The 22,351-nt window shown below is 36.9% G+C and overlaps 1 protein-coding gene across 2 annotated transcripts in view; it reads left to right on the forward strand.

Annotated features, from left to right (window-relative positions):
• Window positions 1-22,351, forward strand: part of LOC149283296 (collagen alpha-1(XI) chain-like) — an 83,623-nt gene that overhangs the window by 21,626 nt on the left and 39,646 nt on the right. The window contains exons 5-22 of one of the 2 annotated variants that reach the window (XM_089497743.1): window positions 2,451-2,579; window positions 7,011-7,127; window positions 8,209-8,295; window positions 10,429-10,698; window positions 11,341-11,403; window positions 12,005-12,046; window positions 12,178-12,240; window positions 12,854-12,928; window positions 13,487-13,570; window positions 13,962-14,018; window positions 17,679-17,732; window positions 17,857-17,910; window positions 18,393-18,446; window positions 19,304-19,357; window positions 19,976-20,029; window positions 20,549-20,593; window positions 20,847-20,900; window positions 21,301-21,345. In XM_089497743.1, coding sequence (XP_089353869.1) covers window positions 2,451-2,579; window positions 7,011-7,127; window positions 8,209-8,295; window positions 10,429-10,698; window positions 11,341-11,403; window positions 12,005-12,046; window positions 12,178-12,240; window positions 12,854-12,928; window positions 13,487-13,570; window positions 13,962-14,018; window positions 17,679-17,732; window positions 17,857-17,910; window positions 18,393-18,446; window positions 19,304-19,357; window positions 19,976-20,029; window positions 20,549-20,593; window positions 20,847-20,900; window positions 21,301-21,345 — 1,401 coding nt within the window. The remainder of the gene's footprint in view (window positions 1-2,450; window positions 2,580-7,010; window positions 7,128-8,208; window positions 8,296-10,428; window positions 10,699-11,340; window positions 11,404-12,004; window positions 12,047-12,177; window positions 12,241-12,853; window positions 12,929-13,486; window positions 13,571-13,961; window positions 14,019-17,678; window positions 17,733-17,856; window positions 17,911-18,392; window positions 18,447-19,303; window positions 19,358-19,975; window positions 20,030-20,548; window positions 20,594-20,846; window positions 20,901-21,300; window positions 21,346-22,351) is intronic. The other variant, XM_089497744.1, reaches the window with a different exon arrangement.

The raw sequence follows: 22,351 nt of genomic DNA on the forward strand, positions 1-22,351 counted from the left end.
ATTGTACGGGTAAACCTATAATGTAAGTTTTGAAGAGCCAATCCATTAATGTTAAGAGCTGGTTGGGTGGGAATTATTTACTCCCATCTCAGGTTTCTAGTAGAAGTTCCAGTTTTCGAACAGTTAACTGCAGTTTCTACCCAAGATCCTGTTTACCTGGCAAGTTAGGTGTTAATTTGATCCTGTCTAGCATTTTCTTTTTAACGTCTCCATTCTGGCACAGAGGGGCACTCAAATGCACGGCTGCAGAGAGCAGGGACAAGTAATGAGTTTCCCAGAGATGAAGTTTACAGGTCTCAGACGAGTATTTTCCTGTATTTCTGTCCTGTAACATTCCTTCCTGATGAGGTTTAATCCACTCAGTGCAGCAGGGCAGAAATAACGGAGAGAGAACAATGTGCACATGTTGGATTTAAAGACGTAACTCCCCACAGGACCACAATGTACCTGTACCAATAATGACATATAGACATAGATGAGCCCTTCTTCCACATAGACAGCAGGAAAGAACCAGCTTAGTCTTCCCTTTTTAAATCTGATTACTTATTTAGGATGGTTTTTATACACATCCTGAATTATTTTGCTAAGTTTGATTGCACTGCCCACTACTGGAAGTCTGTTCCAGGTATCTACTGCCCTTCCTGTTGTGCCATGTTTAGTTATCAAGAATACATATCCAATTTAGTTTTTCTTTGAAGTCTCTCTAAAATATGTATGCCTGAAACATAGCATCTGGAGTTAAATGGACCATTTCCTTCTAACATTGCTTCCATATTTTATAAATGGCAAGCTTTGGCAGTTCCAGGGGCAGATTAGTAAGAAGGTCAGTGGCCGTAGTGCTCTGGGGCACCCCAAAAATAAAAAAAGGTCCAGGAAGTACAGCAAGAACCACAATCAAAACTGATAAGAGTAAATTGGAAGATAACCGGACACAATATTCAAAATGACGTCTCACTACTTGCCCATACTTGGCTGCGCTGGACCACCTAGATCTGAAATAAATGTTGACCCAGGTTGCAGGAGGTTAAAAATCTGTAAGAGATACCTGAGTTAAAATTAGTTGGTACAGGGAAAGGCCAGTGGAAGCTGAATTACATCCTAGGCTGCTTTAGGATTTTGGGCCACTACCTGCAACTTTATAATGTGGATTTGTTGCAGTTTCACACATGGCCACCAGGGTTAACAAGGGCTTTAGGCAACTTTAACAGCTGTACTTGATGCATGCTGCGTTCATTTTATGTGTGTTGGATGGTACTTGGCATGATGGAAGTTGGGATACATGACCAGTTGTGCCCTGACAACCACTGGTTCCTCACCGGACCTGACCTTTGTTGCCTCTGAACGTGACCATGTAGAAGCTGTTCAAACGTAAACTAACGAGTATAGTAATTCCTTTGACAGTAACAAATAAACAGAACACATTATGTGTAAATCACTAAGGGTTTGGCTCTGAGAATCTCGGGCCAGAAGGAGTGTGAAGCCATACTTTTGCATTGTATGCAGATTTCTGGATTCAATTTACCAGCTGTCACAGCAATGTTTTGTTGATTAGTAACACTTGTATCAGGCAACAAGGGAGCTTTCCTCGCAGCTAGACAAATTGTCAGACAAAGGTTTCTGAGAATATAAAATCTAATTTTTTACTGCTTAGGTAGCAGGGGATCTAAGTGCAGTACAATGACCAATGTATTTTTTGAAAGATCTTATCTAATAAGAGCCTTCCATGTGTCATAGATGAAATTCCTGAAGGATTTGTACCGCTTTAAATGCCACAAATGATTTACGAGATGCTTATGGGTATATTTCAATATACTGCATGTCAGGTAACACATCTACAGAAACCCTACAACAAGATCTAGGACATTTCTATATCTAAAGCTCTTCTTATTTCTCTCATTGATCACAAGCATAAACCTTGTTCTCCCAGCTTCAACTACCTTTCATCCTTAGCTCTATTACCGTAATACAGGAGCGCAGAAGTAAAAAAACATGTAGCTGTTCAGCTGTTGTGGAACTAGAAGTCCCATCACGCTCTCCGGTTTGTAGCTGTAGGTAGAGCATCATGGAAATTGTAGTTTCACTACAACGAAACAATGACATCTGTAATAGCCACTGTCTGATATGGGTACTAACATTGTTTTTGTAGTCAGTATGGATCTGGTTCCAGTGTTTTGTACTGTGTGACATCGGTGTTCCCCTGGTTGTAGTGCTCTCTGAAATTGTACCTACCTGGTTTTGGTGCTCTGTCCTGCGCACCTGGTAAGCATTCTCTGTGCTGTGTAATATGATCACTAACCTTCTTCTGGTGCTCTGTGATAAGGGTCCAAACCTGGGTCTTTTATAGGTATTGACTATAGCATTGATAATACATCCAACATGTGTTCATTCATTACGGTTAAAACCAAAATTTTTATCCTAACTGTACTAATTATGTATATATGTGTATACAGGGTGACATCCAGCAGCTACTGATCAGCGATGACCCCAAAGCTGCTTATGACTACTGTGAACATTTCATGCCGGACTGTGACACCCCAGCTCCCAACAAACCCCAGGCCCAAGAACCACAAGTGGATGAGGTAAGGATGTTATATGGGCATTTAGAATCCATCTCCTAGGTAAATAAACTTGAACGTGTCCTTTTAGCATACTAATTATGTAACTCACCATTATTATCCAATTCCAGTATGTAGTTGTTTATGTTAAATGTTGAGTTTAGTAGTGATGTGACTCAGGATGCACATGGAGGAAAAGATCTTCATTAGCACCTTCACCTTCAACAGATACTTATTTTGAAAATATATTTGTAGTAGGAGACACGATCTGTGACATAATTGACATGCCTGTTGCTAGCAGGTCCTCAAGCCAAAACATGTTGACATACCAATGTGCAATATTACCAAAAAGCACTGAAGGCCCCTGGTTAGAACTTTCAGTTCCTGTCCAATCTTGCAGTCTTGAACACTTACATACAATACAAATTAAGACATTAAAGGCTACACTGTTTATAATCTTGCATATGGGCCCCAATTATTTACTGATGTTTATTTTAACAACTAAGTAAACCAGATCTACCATCATTGGTCTTCTTGGGCCACCAGGGTGTCAACACATGGAACAAATTCATATTTAACTTGAACACATGCCATTTTAGCAGCTATAGTTACTGCTGCTGTTTACCTTATCTTCATCTAGTACAGATTGATCTTTGGCACTAATGAGGGGCAACCTCTTATTTTTTGTAAGCTCTTTGCTACATTTAACAGAGTGACGTTCAATACAAGCCTCGGAAGACCTCAGGTATTTTATTTTTTATTGTGAGGGTTTAATCAAATGGAAGCAACACAGAAACCTTTTACCAACATTTACAACGTATCAGTGCCTGCTTTTTGTGTCATGCAGCAAAATCTTATGCGAATAAATCGTTATTTAAGGGAAAGGACTGGGCATTCAACACTACCAGGAATGATGTTTCTAATGCGGTCTAGAACAGCATTTAATTACCAATCCTTGAATTCAGCAGAACACACGGAACAGCAAGTTTTACGATCCTGGTTACATTGCGCAGAGCTATACAACTGCAGTCCTTGAGATCTGAATAGAGACCCATTGTTAGAAAAAAAGTAAAATCTAAAGTTTTTCCTTAGCAAGAACTAAACTGCAGTGAAAACAGTATTTTTTTCTTATGTACATCTATCTGCGAAGGTGTTTATGTATCTGAAAATTACAAAGCCCAAACTAAAGAAACAAAACAGACAATCTTGGCACTTATGAAATATGAATGAATGAAATACTGTGCACACAGGGGCCCCAATTAACCCAAATCATCCGTCTGAAATATATGTGCTGACCATTTATAAATGATGATAGATCTGCTTTAGTGCTAGTGTGGCGAAAGACACCTTTTTATTTTAACTGGCTTTTAGGGATTTATGTTGTCAAATTATTATTTAGCCTTTCCCTTATTTTATAGAGACAACATGTTCCACACAAAAGCAAAACAGTGTTATTTCATATATTTTGCAGGTTTTAGTAAAAATGTGTCTGCACAATGGCTGTGAATCACCTATGTATTGCATTAGACTGCAGAGTTAACTGAGTTCTAGATTGCTGGATATGAAGCCATTATAGGCCACAAGCATGACCATGAGGTCCTTTTCTGAAATATTCACAATTGCCAGTACTCTAGAACTCTAGAACCTTATCAAGTTGAGAGCCAATATTAATTATGGTCACTTATCACATGTATGAGTGTGAATTGGTAGATCACTAGTTCTTGTACAGAGTGCTAAATCAACTTTATGTTTCAGGAGAACTTCCTGTCGTAGCTCCAAATGGAAAAATATACTAGAGGTGTGGGGGGGGAAGCAGTACTTTAACCACAAGACCCCATGCTGCCTTTGTGTCTGCTCAATGGCGTCCTGCTGCTCTGTACGCTAAATGAAAACCATGTGTCCTTGCCCTGGGAGAGCTCTCTGGAGGCCCCTACTTCTAAAATATACAATCCATTGATACAAACATCCCTCAGAGCTACTGTGTAACACGATAATGCTGCTTTGTGTGGAAACCTGAGTGTTGAGATCATTATGGAAATATTCTGAGGCATACTGAGAAAATATATGTTTAAAAAAAAACAAAAAACCCTTCACCTCTAATGCATTTTCCAGAGAACATCTCTACACTGGTGTAATTTGTGGCTTCAGATATTTTAACCCTTTTTACCAATGTTTACTAGGTAGGCATTAATAATTATACACCATGAAAACCAAGGCCACAGACTTAAGCTTTGTTTCTAAATTAAATACATGTTATATATTAAATACAATATAAGATTACATTCTGCACCAAATTTTTTACGTTTTTATTGGTATAGTGATTTTTTTGTGATTGGTCTGTATTTTATTGTCCGAGATAAAATGTATCACAGTTTTTTCGATTTACCTTTTGCTTTCTGTGGTTAACTTTTGGAGTTTGCCTCACAATATGCCTCCCCAAGTAGAAGGCTTATCTGTCCAGCTCAATCTCAGAATTAGTTGCCACATAAGTAACTTGGTACTTAGAAATGTGGGATTTGGAAATGTCAATTTTATTCAGTAAAATAGCCATTGACAGACATTCTTTGGACAACAATTACAATATACACAGGGAGACAGGTCTTAGGTTACAGTACTGGAAGATGCACTGACGCATTGGTCTGAGCACTACAGGTTTGTAACTATGATGCCACTGTTACCCTTGTTCGATAATCTGTGACTTTGGCTATCTGAATCCTTTCTTGGGCCAATCTAGAAAATATATACAAAATACATAAGCTTTCAGGACCTCAGGGAAACCTTCAGTTGGCATGTACCTATGCCACCTGAAGAAGAGACAAGAGCCGACTAATACCCTGACTAATACCATGATGTGTGGCCGTCCAGTGGCTACATACGGCTGTACACCACAGTTTTAAACTTTTGCCACATGCGGCTATGTCTGTGCAGCCAGCAACCGAGCATTAAAGAATGGAATCTGCCGCAAAAGTGTGTCAGTAAAGGCAAGGGACCTAATAACGTCTTTTTCTGTGTTTGCCCAATAAAATCAACTTTTGCATATCTAGGTTTTACTGTGTAACTTCAGATTGTCATAATTTCTGGTTTTGGAAGATATGGATATTTCGTATAGTTATATTTGAATAAATAAATATAACATGTATGTAATATTGCTTTTTTAAACTTTAACAACTTAAAACTTATTGTAACTATTGACCTAGTTTGGATATGTAAAGTTCTACCCTTATACATCAGGAAGTATTTTAAGATTTTCCTCCGTTATCATATTTTATACAAACTGATCTATAGACCTTATTTGATATACTATGTTTTGTTTACTTAACCATCAGAGAATTCACTAGCATTGAAATATAATCTCACTCTAAACACAATTACTATTTGGAATGAAGGAAACCTGGGTCTGGGATTCCTCCATAACACATAAAATTAACACATTATTACCTAGGCATTACAGTGTATAGTTATTTATTCTGAGTTTACTTGGAGGACAAGAATGGAAACAGAGTTCAAAACTTGCAACTTTTAAGTTCACCATTTAAAAAAGAAGTTCACCAAAATAATAATAATTAAAAAAAAACTATAAAAGCCATGACCTATTTTGCAAATTTATATGGAAATGTATTTTCTCCCTGTGCTGGTATTCAGATCTGAAGATTTTTAATAACCTGACCCCTAGGCATCACCTGCCATAAGTTAGCATTAATGACTTTCAGTGGGAAAGGAGAGTCTGTATACCAGGGGTACGTGACCTGTGACCGTTATTGGCAAACTACAACTACCATGATCAATGGGGTATTAGAGGATCATGGTAGTTTAGATGCATATGGGTTACCTATCTCTGGTCTTAAGGAACGAGCATCAGTTGTCTTCAACCAAGCTGTTTAAATATTTCATTGTCAGGAATGTTGCTAAGCACACTAGTGAAAATTCAGGGTTTTAAGATTTTTAATAATAATGTATTTTTGAGACAACGACCCGTGAAGAAAGCATGCTGAAGATCTACATGGCTAGTGATTGTTGATGATCAGTGCTTAATAGACCTTTCTTTCATTGAAAGATTTGAACCACAGGAGATTGAAGGCTAGACTTTTGATGCTCTTTATCGCTCTCATTATGCTTTTGTTAGCTTTTTGCCCCTACAATGTCACAATGAACATTGTCCGCCATCTCAGCAATGATGCCAACAATATTGTGTCGGCACATTGTATGTGGATGTCGTTCTAACATAAAAATGTGCTTATTAACTGTTCTCCTGTGTAGGGGCGTTCAACCTGTCTCTCTCAGTATGGTGTTAAACAACAATTCTCATTATTAACTAACATTTGATATATTGTGGATGACTAGACGTTTTAGTATTAGTCCAACTGCAGAGAGACAATATCTGGTTGACCTCTTTTTGTTGACAGGAGCCGCTAACTAACCTAGCCTGGCCTAACAAATTTCCCTTTTGCAATGTAGTATGCACCTGAAGAGCTAATCGAGTATGACTATGAGTATGGGGAACCAGATTACAAGGAGACTGAGCTTGTAACAGAGGCACCCTCACTTACTGAAGAATATGTAGCTCAGACAGAGGTACAGTAACTCTGTGTGCTGTGTGTCTCATCACTCTGTCGTTCATCAATGCACCTCTAACTTCAGACCCTTCCTTCCAGCTTACCTGTGATCTCCCAATTCTGGAAGTCGGATGATCTTAAAGGCAGGCAACCCTTCTTCTGTGTTTGGCAATGAACAGAGTTAATGTACAGTGTATGTGTTTCAGTGCATCCTTGCAAAATGAAATCTATCATAAAGTCATTGGGATATTCTTAGATTCCTTAGTTATGAACCCTCTGTGCCATTACCTGCAATGTATTGTAGGTGAAGCTCTTGCTATGGAAACAGAGTTATCCCAATAATTTTATTTTACATTTTATTCAGTGTGCCCAGTGGTTGTCTGGATTTCTGTTTTTGTTGCCATTTTGTCTATTTACTGTTGTGCTATGCAGTAGATCAGCCTCATTTCACTTGTTTCTGAGGTTAAAGATAACTTTTCATAGTATAGCACTGAATAGTAAATACGACTTCAAAATGGGTACAGCCTGCCCTTAAACCTCCTCCTTGCTTCCTCTTCTACCTTCTTTCATTTATGGTTTCCATTCGGTCTTTCACCACATTTTTGCAGAAGAAGAAAGCCAATACCAAAACGAAGAAGAAGCCAGTGCCCCCTAAATCAAAGAACAAACCCATAAAGGTCACGCCCAAAAAATCAATTGCACCTAAGAAGAAGAAGGGCAGGACCGATTACCAGGCGTCAGCAAGAAAAAGAATAGGGGTAAAGGTAGCAGATATCAAGATCTTCAGTAGGGTCAGCCCTGAAGATCTCTGATCATGAGATATGAAACGCCTTAACCCAGGGGTAGCCAATTTTTGACTACCCACCTGCTGTTGGACTTGAGCTGCCATCACCCTCAGCCAGCTAGTTGCTCTCTAAGAATGATGAGGGCTTTAGTCACATAGCAGCTGGGTAGTTGTAGATTGACTACCCCTGCCCTAACCCTGACGTCTACAATATCTCTGGCTAATACAATAACCTGACTATTTCCAGACTTCTGCTTTGATCCCGTTTGTTTCTCAATAAAATTGTTAATTTAACGAAACACACTTTTTCTCCCAGGCCAATGTAGTGGAATACAATCCAGAACAGTATGGCGATTATGGCTATCAGACGGATACCCCTGCTCTTACTACCGGACCCAATGAGGTAAAAAAAACACAATGTTATGGGAAAGGGAAGTAAGTAAAATGAGAAGTATATGACTGTGACAAATGTAGGCTGATCTACTGAACAAATCTCTTTTAAAGAATTCTATGTCATCAGCCTTTAGTCATTAGGAAATTAAGATATTTGCTGAAAATTTTAGCCTTAGGCATAGGGGCCATTCAAAAAGAAATATAGGTTGAGTTTAAAGCACCCCCAATTGTAGAGTAAAGGAGTGCCGGAACCGGTGTTCTCACCAAGCTGCAGACTGATACTACCTAATGTAGAATAGTATCCGCCGCTAGCTTTCGCTTACTGTTTCGAAATTTGCTTAACATGCTGCGCCATGAAAATCGTATTACGGTATATTACTGCTAGTAACATCGCAACAAAGCTCATGTGGAGGAATCATTTTTATACACATGGTTGCTTCTAGATTTCTACCTTTTTCTACCTAATGCAAAGCTGGGTAGAAACAAAATCAGCATTACAATTTTAATCCAATATAAGCATAGTACTTGTTTTTAAAGCCACCATTATCAGCTTGACAGCAATTGCAATTCATATCAGTGAATATATATATATATATATATATATATATAGCTATTCCAAACTGTGAAGAGCAGTTAATTTTTGAAGGTATACATTTAGTATTATCATGACTGTTAGATGGAGATGATTCCTTTAAATATATACACCTGCGTATTGGAAATTGTGAAAAAGCTGAAATAGCTACAGCAACAACCAGCTTAATTATCAGCATACAAACTAACATATACTGATAATATGTAAGCACGTGGTTGCCTCTTATTTAATAAAAAAAATACAAACTAGTAAATATATTTGAAAATGTTTAGCAGAACGAAATACTACTCTACTTAAGAATGAGATTATTTAAAGCATTCCTAGACAACGCTATAAATGTGACATTACTCTGGATTTCAGTAGCCACCAGCCAGGGCCAGTCCTAGTGTTTCTGGCATCCTAGGTATACGGTCCCCATCACCTATATGTAAGTGTTTGCCACTAAACGGCCCCCACCTAGTCAGCCAAACACCAAAGATGCTTTGCAGACCCTGCCTGTACAAGAAGGTGGTGTATATGCTGCATATAATATAATTCCTACTGCTGAGCACTAAAATGTGTATATTTACTTTTTAATGTATGATCCCTTTAATAGGCTTACTGAAATTGATGTAACACTATTACATTGACCAATACCCTTAAATTGACAGTATGGTATTGGTATTATTATGTCATATTTGTAAGAATGATGGCGTTTTAAAAGAAAAGAATAACACTAAAATCTCAATTATCAAATAAATGATCATAAAAGTTGTACCCACATTGATTTTACTTTTTGATTTTGCACAGCATATTAAATATCATTGTTTCAAGTGCAATTCCTATTATTTGTTTTTTTATTCATTTTGTCCAGGTAATTTCATTTGGAATTTAAGTCAATTTATTGTTGACGAAAACACCACATTTAAAATGTTTAGTCTGTTTAATGCCTCAAAATGGAATGCACATTGAAACAATTAGAAAGTGTACAGTTACTTTGCCAGCGCTTTAATTGCTTATTTTTTTTTTTTTTAAATTATGCTCTAAACCTCCATCATACAGGATAGACCTGTGATGTTATACTTTACAAGCCTAGCAAGCTAAGAAAAAGGTTTTGAGTTTTGCTTTTGAAAGCAGCAGTATTGGGTAAAAGTTAACGTTTTCAACCCTAAAATATAGCGAAAAAAGAAAAGCTACTCCTTATATTTGAGAGGAGCTATTTTAATAATCATATGAATCAAAGAAAAATGTTTCGCATATAAGCTCAGCTATAAATATATAATCTGTAATTTGTCTTAAAATGAAATGTCTATTTATGTAAACTTTTACTCATACTGCTATTGAAGTATTCATTTTCACTTGTGCTATCTTTTAATTAATTTAGAGATCTGTGCAATCCATGCTTGCTAAATGTAATTAAAAGATAGTATCAACTAAGTGACTGCAATATATAGATGATGTCTCAAAATGCTTCATGGCTTAAATGCACCTAACGGCTTTCACTAACCATAACACGTGTATTCCTTCTTACGCTGACAATGATAGCCAGCACCTGTGGAGACCTTTGAGGAGGAATCCATTTTGGAGGAACCCTTTGTGGAAGAGTACATAACAGGAGAGGATTATGATTCAGAGAAAAAGCTGGTTGAGGAATCAGAATATGGGGTAAACACTGTAGCCCCAACACCCACTGAGACTGAGACGGTTGTAGGAGGAGATTTAGGCGAATATGATATGTATGACTATAAAGAGTATAAAGAATACGAAGATAAACCAACCAACGCCAAAGGAGATGAGTTCGGACCAGGGGTACCGGCCGAGACTGATGTCACAGAGACCAGCGTAAGTTGGGGTGGTAGCATCTGCATCAGGTACTCAAGCACAACCATCACACTGTGATGGTTGGGATATTGTTGGGCATGCACACCTAGGGGGTTTTAGGAACAAAGGAACTTCCAAGTATAGTTACAACTTTATAAATTATGATTTATTTTATGTGATGTAAGTCACAGATCATTTTTTTTTATTTGGTATTCTTTTGGCCATTCGAAAATATATACTCATGTTTTTTTTTTACTTAAGGTTTTACGTCAGGTTATTCTTCTGCCAAAGAAGTTATTGATTGAGTGCTACTCAACTTGATAGTCCAAACAATTTTTTAATAGTCAGACATAGAGATCCCAGATTTTGTTTATATTCACTCAATTTGTATAAAATCATTAATTGTTCCAATTTTGATCATTGCATGACCAACATTTTATGCCATCGGTTATTTTGCAGAAAGGGCTTCTAGGGGATGGCATGCACATATGGTTTACTTACCACGTATTTAAAATAAGAGGTTTTTTTTCGTTTTTATGTACATTAAGAGCTCTTTCCAATGCTAAAAATGTTTAGTTTATTTTGACTAAATCCCCTATTGCAAGCTTTGCAATGCTTTTGGATTCTAGTGTGAATTGTAATTGGTGCATGATGATCTTGCAGGTGAATAATTATGGTGGATATGGTGAAAAGGGCCAAAAAGGAGAACCTGCTGTGATTGAGCCGGTGAGTCAATAGAAGATCAGTTTTGGATACCAGGTTCCACATACTAACAAATATTCCAGTGTTGTGAAGTAGGATTACAAAGTTACAATACAACTTTGATTAGTGGGCACACATGATGCAAAGAAGTTAAAGTCACGGTAAATTATTATGGTGTTATCAAAAGAAAGACTGCCCCCAAGATAGCATTCTCAAGTGCCAAGTGTCTCCTATCCAAGAGACAATCTCTGACCGCATAGTTTTTAATTGGTTCCTGGTCACCTTGTTTGAAAGGTTTTCTAATAGAGCTACAACAAGGGGACTTTAAAGTGATTTCCATGAGATATGTTGCAAAAAGCAGGATTTCTTGCCTACTTCCAGAGTAAATCCCACAATGATAAGCATGAATGTGGGCAGAATCCATCTGTTCAGCCTGATGATGTCAGCCACATGAAGTGCAACCCTTTTCCTTATTTTTATAGATTTTTCTCTCACCTCTAGTTCCTGACATCTGCAGATGTTTTTGAATTAAAATAGCACAAGACAGTTATTCATCTTTATGAAGACTGCTGACTCATTCATTTGATGTTTCATAGTAATGGGATATTGTTTTGTTTTTTTTAAGGGTATGTTGATAGAAGGACCTCCTGGACTAGAAGGGCCTGCGGTATGTATCAAAACCGTTGCAATACCCAAAATGGATAACATATAGATCTGGCAAAAGGGTCCATGTGGTTGTTTATATCTAGATATAAAGATATAATGTTAATTATTGTAAATTTATTTGTTTCCTTGTAGGGTCTTACTGGTCCTCCTGGTCTACAAGGACCTCCTGGACCTTCTGGAGACCCTGGTGAGAGAGTGAGTATAGTATAAGCCTGTCATTTAGGTTAATTGACAAAAATTCCACATTTATTGTTCACTACAAAGTACATTTTATAATTTTCAGTTTTAAATGTAAAAAGATTTTTATGATTATGGCCTTCGTGTGATGATCTCCACAATATGACATTCTTAAAAGCAATGCTAATGTGTGTGCCTTGAAACAACCTTCCACCCAGACACATCTTGGAATGATGGTAAAGAGCACATTTACTTCCGTTTCCCTTACATTTTAATCATCCTCTTTTTATTATTATATTGCTAACATTGTTTGTATCTATAAAGTGCTCCTCTTGCACGTACTTCATATTTGACCTCTTGTACCCTCTTCTCATCAATGCACACTCTGTTCGTCCAGTCTTTCAGTTTATATCACCGTATTTATATACTGCTGAAATTGAATAAACGCCTATGTTTTTCATAACGACAGCTCTTGTACCTGTCTTACCGCATCTTTTTACTTATTTTTATTTTTACGAAATATCTTCTTCCTTGTTTCTTATTTTGTTGCCCAATGCTCCATTCTATAGAGTTTCTGGGCCTTTTTTTGCTCACAAGTTTTACCTTAATTCATCTCTTCTCAACTTTTTAGGGTCCTCCTGGTCGCTCTGGATTGCCTGGAGCTGATGGGTTACCTGGACCCCCTGGCACCATGCTCATGCTACCAGTAAGCAAATATCACAATTATTTTTTTTGTAATTCAAATTAAAGCTGCGTTAACATCCCTTAATGTATAGCGGCCATGTTTGCATATGCATTCATAGAATTAATGTCATTTGCTTAAGTATAGCATGTGTAACTGAACTGAGCACACTAAGGGAATTCATCTTAACGAGTATAAATACATTGATGACTCAGGTATATGAGTTAATGTTAAAAGACTGAAGATATGATGGATGAAGAAAGCAAAGGCATAGATACACCCACTGTATAGAACAAGATTTCAATTTTGATGTGTCCCCTAGAACATAGTACTTGGCCTCTACCTATTACTTGTTCTTTCAGAGAACATAAATTAAACAAAGTGTGGTGGGCACCTTTCTCCACATTGTAAAAATACTTTAATATTTTGGGCATAGGGAAAAATTGGTTGATTGAAAAAGATGGTTATACAGTAACTTTTAGATATCCATATCTAATTATAGTGTGCTAAACCTGTAAATACCAGTATATGAGTATTGCATCCCAGGACATGTTCATGCTTTATCTTCATCTTATATTACAGTTCCGTTATGGAGGAGATGGACAAAAAGGACCACAAGTCTCAGCTCAGGAAGCACAGGCTCAAGCCATTCTGCAACAAGCTAGGGTAATCCTTATATATTATTACACATGGAGTACATAACCTACCTTGGTATCACATATGCCAGTAGGATTTTGAATTTGTAACCCAAGTCTACTTATAAATGCTTCTCATAAGTCCAGAACTGATACTCCAAGCTGCTAGTGAAGTTAAGTCAAAGTCATTTTCGTTTAACCATAACATTTAATTGCATCTTTGATTAAGACACATTTTAATGCTGATTGCACGGAAGGAATCTGTACAACCCATTCTGACCTTGCATAAAACATATTATGTCGATCAGCGCAGGTCTTCTTGCCAGAACATTTACCATGAATGACCTTTTATATGAATAAATCCCATTGTGTATTATTACACATTTTACAATAATAAGAACAATGATTCTGTTTTCTTTCAGATTGCAATGCGGGGACCTCCTGGTCCAATGGGTCTAACTGGAAGATCTGGCCCTGTGGTAAGTAAAGCATTTATTTAATACTGAAAGTACCTGCGGCATGATACATCAAGGTCAGAGGAAAAAGAATGAAACCTTTCCCGACATTCTCTTACACTGAGGATCCCAGGCAATGTCTTAAACTGAATTGAGAGGGTTGTCAAAAAGAACAAATAATAGCTAATCTTAGTTTTAACTTTTAATATCTTATGAACAAATTTACACTAGTATTCACGAAACAAATTTAGCGGCTGAATTCATTGACAATGTCATAGTGAAGTTTGCCTACATTCAACAGCTGACCGTGAACTTCAGAACACAACCGGGATCATCTGGATTTAAATGCCAAGTTGCACTCAGGTTCACGCTCCACTTGATAATGGAAGTCGTGATTTTCTTTCTAATTCTGGTTGACCGCCATTGAAAGTGTAGTTCTTTGGGAATGGTTTCAAACATGGTTGGATAACACCATTATCTACATTTCACTGAATATAAAAGAAATGTAAAAAGTATGTTTTATTTTGACCACTAACTTAAAAGGGTAGCAACCATAATATTATGGAAGCTTTCCATACCTCATAGTAGTTTTAAAAAATAAAACCTTATATTTACACATATCCTTATCGCCTGTTTTCAGAAGACTTGTATTGATTGCAGTGGTTTAATACCGGATAAAATGCAATTTTTTATGCTATTGTTAAATACCACTTTGGTAAACCTCAAGCTACAAAACCCTTTAATCAGCTGAAATCTATTTTATGGAAAATTAATTCATGAGTCGTTAAAGAGGTTTGTGGATCGTATTGATTGTGTTTACAGTGTTATAATTAACCAGCTTGCCTAATTAAGTATGAGCGCTTAAAATAAGTAAGACGAGGAATTCAATAGTAATAAAACCAAAGTAATTAGATTTAGAAAATTGAAATAATAAAAATTTAATCAAATAATAGGTTATATTTCGGGTTTCTGTATTCTGCAGTTGAGGTTCCCAAACGTACTAAAGATTCATAAATAGGACACATAAAAACTTTGACATTAGATAAGAACCATTCGGGCCCATATAGTATGCCAGTTTTTCCTGTTACGAGGACTCAAACTTTAATCAGTCCTTGGTCTGATCTTAGATTCAGGAAAGCCTATGTCTATCCCATCCATTAAATTCCCTCACTGTATTAGCCTCTACCACTTTTGCTGGGAAGCTCTTCCACTTATCTACCACCATTTCCGCTCACATTATGAACTTTGTAATATAGGCTAAACCACTGCTTAACTTAGCTTCATGACTGTACCCCTGTACTTGGGGTTTTCTGCCAAGGAATATATTTCTGGGGCAAATTAAAACTGAATTGGCGATTTTAGTGTGACGTCTGGAATATGTGAGATGGGAATGTCTGATGTCTGGTGTGGAAACTATTGAATTATATATATTGGGGCCGTCTGGTGCAGATCAAGAGTCTCTCATGCATATTAGTATATATACTATTGCTCAAACATTTGGGGTCACTTTGGGGTTTCCTTGCTTTTGAAAGAAAAACAAATCCTGTCCATTAAAATAACATGAAATGGATCATAAATATAGTGTAGATTATAGTAATGTTAAAAATGACTATTGTAGCTGGAAATGGTTTTACATACATACGTAAATAAGACTGGCGCAGGTTTGACCAGGAAAGCATGATGGTAATTAGAAGGTGGCTGCCTGATGCGGAATAGATCAGGAGAGTCTGACCTAGTTTTGACCAACCTTATATACAGGGATTTCTAAAAGAAGACCAACTGATAGGACTGGTGGACCTAAGAGTCTGTGTAACTCATGTTGTCAACTGTTGACTCTGTGCAACAATTGAAACTGGTCTACAAGCTACATGGACATTTCATTGGTTAATATGGTGAAACGACCACTTTTCAAACTTTGCACCAGATTGGCTTTTTTATATATAACCTTAGAAGCCTCCAAGTTTAGTATTAAGAATTCACCAGTGAGCTCAGGAAACACTGTGTGCCATCTAAACACAGTCACAGTCCATTGATCAAGAAGATAGGATTAAAGGGTATTACGAGGAGTAAATGAACGTCTCACCTTTCTATGCACGTTAAACCCCCTGCCGCAGACGGAGTCAGAGTGTATGTATAATACAATATCTGTTCCCACTTCTAAAGATTTTATCACAGTTGTTGTTTTTTTGGCAGATTCACCTTTAGTCATCTGAGAATATTGTAGTAGAATGGTTTGTGGCGATGAGGTCTAGACCATAGCACACTTCTTATCTTCTTATTTGATATACACTACGGATTTAAAACAGATAATCTTGATTTTATCTGCGACAGACAGCTCTAGTGTGTCATTTATGGCAAATTTAAGAATTCACAACATCAACATCCCATTCTAAATCTCGACCCACAGCTCTAATCTTATCTCTAATATATGCTTAAATGTCGTGAACTCGCTATCAATATTGCACAAGGAGCAGGTTGAAGTTTTTTTTGTATGAGACACATTACCGGGATATTTTTTCAGCAGTGGATCTAGGCATAAAATCAGCTGTTGGAATTATTTCTGTGTAGCTGGTCATAAATACATTTTATTTTTTGGTAGTACATGAACAGCTGTCTCTTTATTTCATACAAAAAAAAAAAGAAACTCATTGAGATATCGTTGAGATCTGCCATTCATATTGAGGTCTATCTATATAATTTAAAGAGGGTTTGTGGTGTTAGAAATCCCCCTTTGTAACGTTTCATTTGCTCCCGACCTTTACTCTCAGGACTCTGAGCATTAACCCCTTAAGGACAATGGGGGGTCCCTAAACCCATTGAAAACAATGTGTTTGTCATTAAGGGGTTAACAGACATTTCTAAACTTGTGAGAGTCCCCGTGCTAGCTGTTTGTCTTTCACACCACAAGGAGGCTGTAGATGTCAAGCAATTATATTCGGTATCACTGCAAATAAAGCTCAATGCCATCATTTACTGGGGGAGCAGAAATACTCCAGAGAATTCTCAACATGCTATATTTCATACATTATAAATTGTAAGTAAAAACCACGTTAACCCCTTTGCTACCAAGGCAGGACAGAATAATCACGAAATTCACCAATGTAAATTAATAAAGCTGCTCATTTTTTTTTAAGCAATATGTATCATCACATCTTTTTTAAAAATAGTTGGGTTTTTTTGGAACCATACAAATAACAATTAATATAATTACATCAGTGGAACTTCCTGGCCTTTAGAAATTCTCTGGTTAGTGACAGACTCTGGAGTTGGATTCGTACTTCCTAATCAGTGAGCATCACAGGATCGGTGATCTGTTGAAAATCCCACACGCATCTCTCATCAAGACTGCCAATTAATAACTACAATATTAATTTTTTTATGTAATGCCCACCTAGTTTAAAATGCAGTGTTATTTAGAACATATTTCTAGTCTAATATCAGAATTATTGTTTAGTTAGCTGTTCTGCATAGCTGTGCATCATGACAGGTTCTACGGGACCTCCAGGAGCTCCATGAACTAGTTTCCTGAAATCCAATTCAGAATCCAAATATTAGCGTCAGATAATACTACCACCGACCCACTAAGATTGCACCGGTTCTCAATTTTTGCCTTTGTTGGTTTATCTGTATAGTAACACAGATAACATCTCATTATTGGTAATCTCACAATGTCTTCTGTAACAGGGACAACCTGGTGGACCAGGAAACAAAGGAGACCCCGGAGATCCAGGCCCTCAGGTAAGACCTTTCATTTATAATGTAGTCTTGAAAAGGAAACAGTTACACGTAGCAAGTATCTCTGGGTAGTTATGTTCTTGTTGTGTTAACTTTCTTGACATGGGTTTTTTTTGTTACTCTGTAGGGTCCCAGAGGAATTCAGGGTTCACCAGGGCCCATGGGAAAAGCTGGTAAAAGGGTAAGTTTTGTGGCCAGTGACCTTGCTTAATACACACAAAATGAAGAGACAGAAGCTAGTAGCATTCTGTCAATAGAATAGCAAGTAGCAACTTTAACATGCCATTAGATAATGTTATTCCCTATTATGTTGGAAGAGGCAGTGTGGATGATAGCTTATACAGTTGGGTTGTATTACAATGCGTGGACTAATTCAACTTTAGGTAGTAGAACATAAACTACATATTAAGAGATTACAACCTTGTGTAATATCAGGTCACAATTTTTGGATTTCCCTGATTGCATTTTGCATTTTGTGTAACTAGTCAATATACTGAACAAACCGGCAGAACTGTGATGTAAGTTAAATATAGAACATGTTATGATTCTGTTCTATTACTGTATCATTATCTGTACTTGTAGGGGATGTTTTGAAATTATTAGACACCTTTGGTTTGGATGCCCTTCTGTTATCTCTTAATCAACCATGTCTTCTATTTTCAGGGACGCTCAGGAGCTGATGGAGCCCGTGGTATGCCTGGAGAACCTGGAGCCAAGGTGGGGTTTTGTTAACATAATATTTTCTAACATACTACATATAGTGAAGTTACATATGATTATGATGGACTATGATGATCCAAAGAAGTTAGGGGATAAGGTGTGACCTTCAAACTGTTGGTAAAATCAAAAACTTATAATGCTTAGTTAAATGGCTAGTCTGACTGGTGACACATTGTGGGCCTTGTAGAGCATTAGCAGCTGTTTGCCTTAGTTGGGCAGGAACAAAAAAGTCAACAATATTCTGGGTGAGTAATTAGTAAAGTAAATGGGAAGTCAGCTACAAATAGTGTTCAATAATGAAATGAGCTAACATATTACTCATCATCCAGCAGCTGCTGAATGCCTGAGTGTTGAATTGAATTAAGTAATTTCACAAAAAATTAAACACTTTCACTAATTAACGATCCATACTGTCACAGATATTGTATTTACAGTATGACCATAAACATAAATTATTATGATCAATGGGGAATCCTAGCTCCTGCCACTCCATGTTGGAAGGAAACAAATCCATACAAAGCACAAATAGTTTTACTACAAAATACATAAAAATAGATTTAGACTTTGTGACTTTGTCCACGTCCTGATTTCATCAGCCCTTGTTCATATACAAAAATAGTGCTACCTGAACTTTGCATTCTCAAAATATGCTAAAGATATATTACAACTTGCATATTTTGAAACATAGTTGGCCAATCCCCTTCTTTAATTGATGAACATGCCTTACAGAATAATAATCACCTTTTATTAAGAAAGAATCGTAGAATGTGGAATGTATTTTTAGTCACTACTATAACATACGTGAGTGCTTTTACCTTTTTACTAGTTGTAACATTGCTTCATTTGTTTTGTAGGGTGACAGAGGATTTGATGGCCTTCCAGGTCTGCCCGGAGAGAAGGGACACAGGGTGAGTCCATTGCTTGGTGAGCAAAGGTTGACCTTGCAAGAAAAATCAGCATCCGTGCCACATTTTAAGGCTACAGTTTTATTATGTGGCCAGCAGAGAGCGCTATGCCTCTTTCTTCTTGCAGATTCTAAATGTGATAAAACTAATTGGCTTATTTTGTGTGTTAGAAAGAAATCGATTGCGCACAAAGCCAATTAAGTGCAATCAGCATATACCAATAATCCACAGATTTACGTATCTGAAAATATAACATATACTCTGCATTTAGAGCATATGCATAGGTCTAGTTAGCTGCTCGGTATCTATTTACCCTCTGCTGTTATACTAAGTGACATATAGGCATGGTTCTTTCTGGCATGTTTCGGTAAGATATAGACACAGGTCTGCCCTTTACATATAGGTATCCATATACATCCCCTCAATGTATGACCAAAGAAAGGTTTTTATATATACTAACTTTGTTGGATATTGTTACTGGGAGATATAAGCAATGCAGCTCATGACATTATGTATATAGACTGTCAAATTATTTGAACAGGATGAGTCCAAAGCATGGTAGGAATATATTGGTTATGTAATTGTTCATTTTAACATATCTTTGTTCTTGCATTATTTTAGGGTGACAAAGGTCCACAAGGTCCTCCAGGGCCACCAGGAGAAGATGGTGAGAGGGTAAGAACTTCTGAGAATTAGAATACTTTCTGGTTGCGGTAGTAGCAGTTTATTAAAGAGGCGTATGTATGTATGCTCATTGTGCCCATAAAGGCCAAACACTTTGGGACCATTTGTTGTTTCCTGAAGAGAAATACTATTTTTTTCTCCATAAAGGTATGAAGTGAGCCAAAACTCTCTATGATGCTCTCTACTTGCACAGAGTAGGGAGAATCTGGTGGAGAGATCAAGCAAAACCAGGGGCATAATTGATCACGAATATATCTAAAATATATAAATTTTTTTTAACTATTATCTATTGTAGTATGGGGCACATTAATGCTACTTTGTCTGAACTAGACTTGTGTCTAATATCATATAACAGTAATGACTACAATTATTTAGTTTCCTTGCTTTATGTTTAAATATTTATGCCAAAGTAACAGGTTGAATGTATACATACAGACATATGCAGGCGTACTGCTGATGCCTTCATCCTTTTTATTTGTTATGAAACACGCTTTTTCTTTTTTGTAACAGGGAGAAGATGGAGAGGTTGGACCCAGAGGATTGCCCGGTGAACCCGTAAGTGGCACATTAATCTACTGTGTACAAAACTCACTTCTCTATGTCGGAGCTGTTTCACAGTGTACGGTACAGGGTCACTGAGTCTCAGCCTCCGTTTTCTCACTATGCTCTTGGAGGGTTAAATCTAAGGGACAAAATGTTTAATATTAGTTTGCATTTATTATCTGTCCTATTGGGAACATTCAGAGAACATTAAATCTTGTCTTGGCACTGAATAACTACTACCTATATTTTCTTTGACTTATTTTAGGGTGAACGAGGATTGCTGGGACCAAGAGGATCCCCTGGACCTCCAGGACAACATGTATGTAAAATTATTAACATAGTGTCTAAGTATACTTGCCAACATTGAAATCACAGTAGATTATGAACATTTCTCCAAATACTAAAATAATGTATGAAGGACCAAAGCTTTAATGTATTATTTGTAGTATTGATTTTAAAATCTTACTAGCTTAGAAGTACACCCATAGGAATGGAATTATTGCCAAATTTGCTTATTTTATCGCATCATTTAAATGTTAACATAATATCATGATACTTCCATATTATTTTCTAAACTTTTAGTTTAATACATTAGACCCAACAACACAGTAATCATTCAGAAACGTCTCTTTTTGAGAGTATTTTACTGTACTTTATTTTAATAAAAATTGTTAATATAGCAATTGATTTAAATGACTATGTTATCGTTCATCAATTAGGGTATTGCTGGTGTTGATGGACCCCCAGGCCCTAAAGGAAATCAAGTAAGTCTTTCTGTTTATCCTATGTTAAAACACCGCCATATGTTTATTATTATTATAATTATTATGATCTTTTATTTATATAGCGCCAACAATTTACACAGCGCTTAATACAATACATATATTCAAGGGCTATGACAAGATGGGAATTGACAGACTAAGACAAACCGATACATTAGGTGGAGAGAGCCCTGCTCGCAAGCTTACAACCTTTATAAAATCTCAGGAGTTTAGATACCAGTTCTTAGACTATATTTCCTAGTATGCATTAAAGGTACCATGCTAAGGAATATCAGGGCACTCCATAAATATCACAGAATGGCCTTACTATGGGCTTCAGAACACACATAACAAATGGAGCTCTTAAGAAGTCTGTAGGACAATATTACAAACATTCTCCTGATGATGGGCATTGAGTGCCGTGCTCAGTACTCAGACTTGATTTAGTACCATGCCATCCTTCGTGCCAATCCCCTCTTGTGTTAGCAAAATGCTAGCTTGTCTGTGGTATAGCAATAGATTGAAGGGCCACTAAAATAGGCCACCATCACTTTCTTAGCGGTCTATCTAGAAGAATCACATTTTTCATTTTTACAAAGTAAAGTTATTTAAAGTTTATAACTAGGAACCTGTTGCACAACCTGCAGTAGCAGAACCACAAGGACTTTATTTCTAACTATGTTGTCAGCCTTATAGTAATTGAGCATCTGGAAACCAAGAACATAACCAAACGTTCAATTTTAATTTAATTTTAAGTTCATTTCCCAAAACTGAAAATGAGCATCTGGTGAGTCTACAGCTCTACACTAGTGAAAACTCAAACACGTTTACACAGTATTTTCCTTCTTTTGCTAATAAACTCTTTTAAGATGCAAAAGTACAAGAAGAAGCACCATATAAAATATTCATTGGAAAGCTGGCAGAGCAGGTATTAGCGCCAAACACATTTGATAGAGGTTGTTGTCCACCAATTCCATATATCCACAGGTCGGTGAATATTGAACAGGGC

Source organism: Sceloporus occidentalis, unplaced genomic scaffold, assembly GCF_023333645.1.
Source record: "Sceloporus occidentalis isolate IW3139 unplaced genomic scaffold, rSceOcc1.0.p SCAF_106, whole genome shotgun sequence".
Classification (NCBI taxonomy): Eukaryota; Metazoa; Chordata; class Lepidosauria; order Squamata; family Phrynosomatidae; genus Sceloporus; species Sceloporus occidentalis.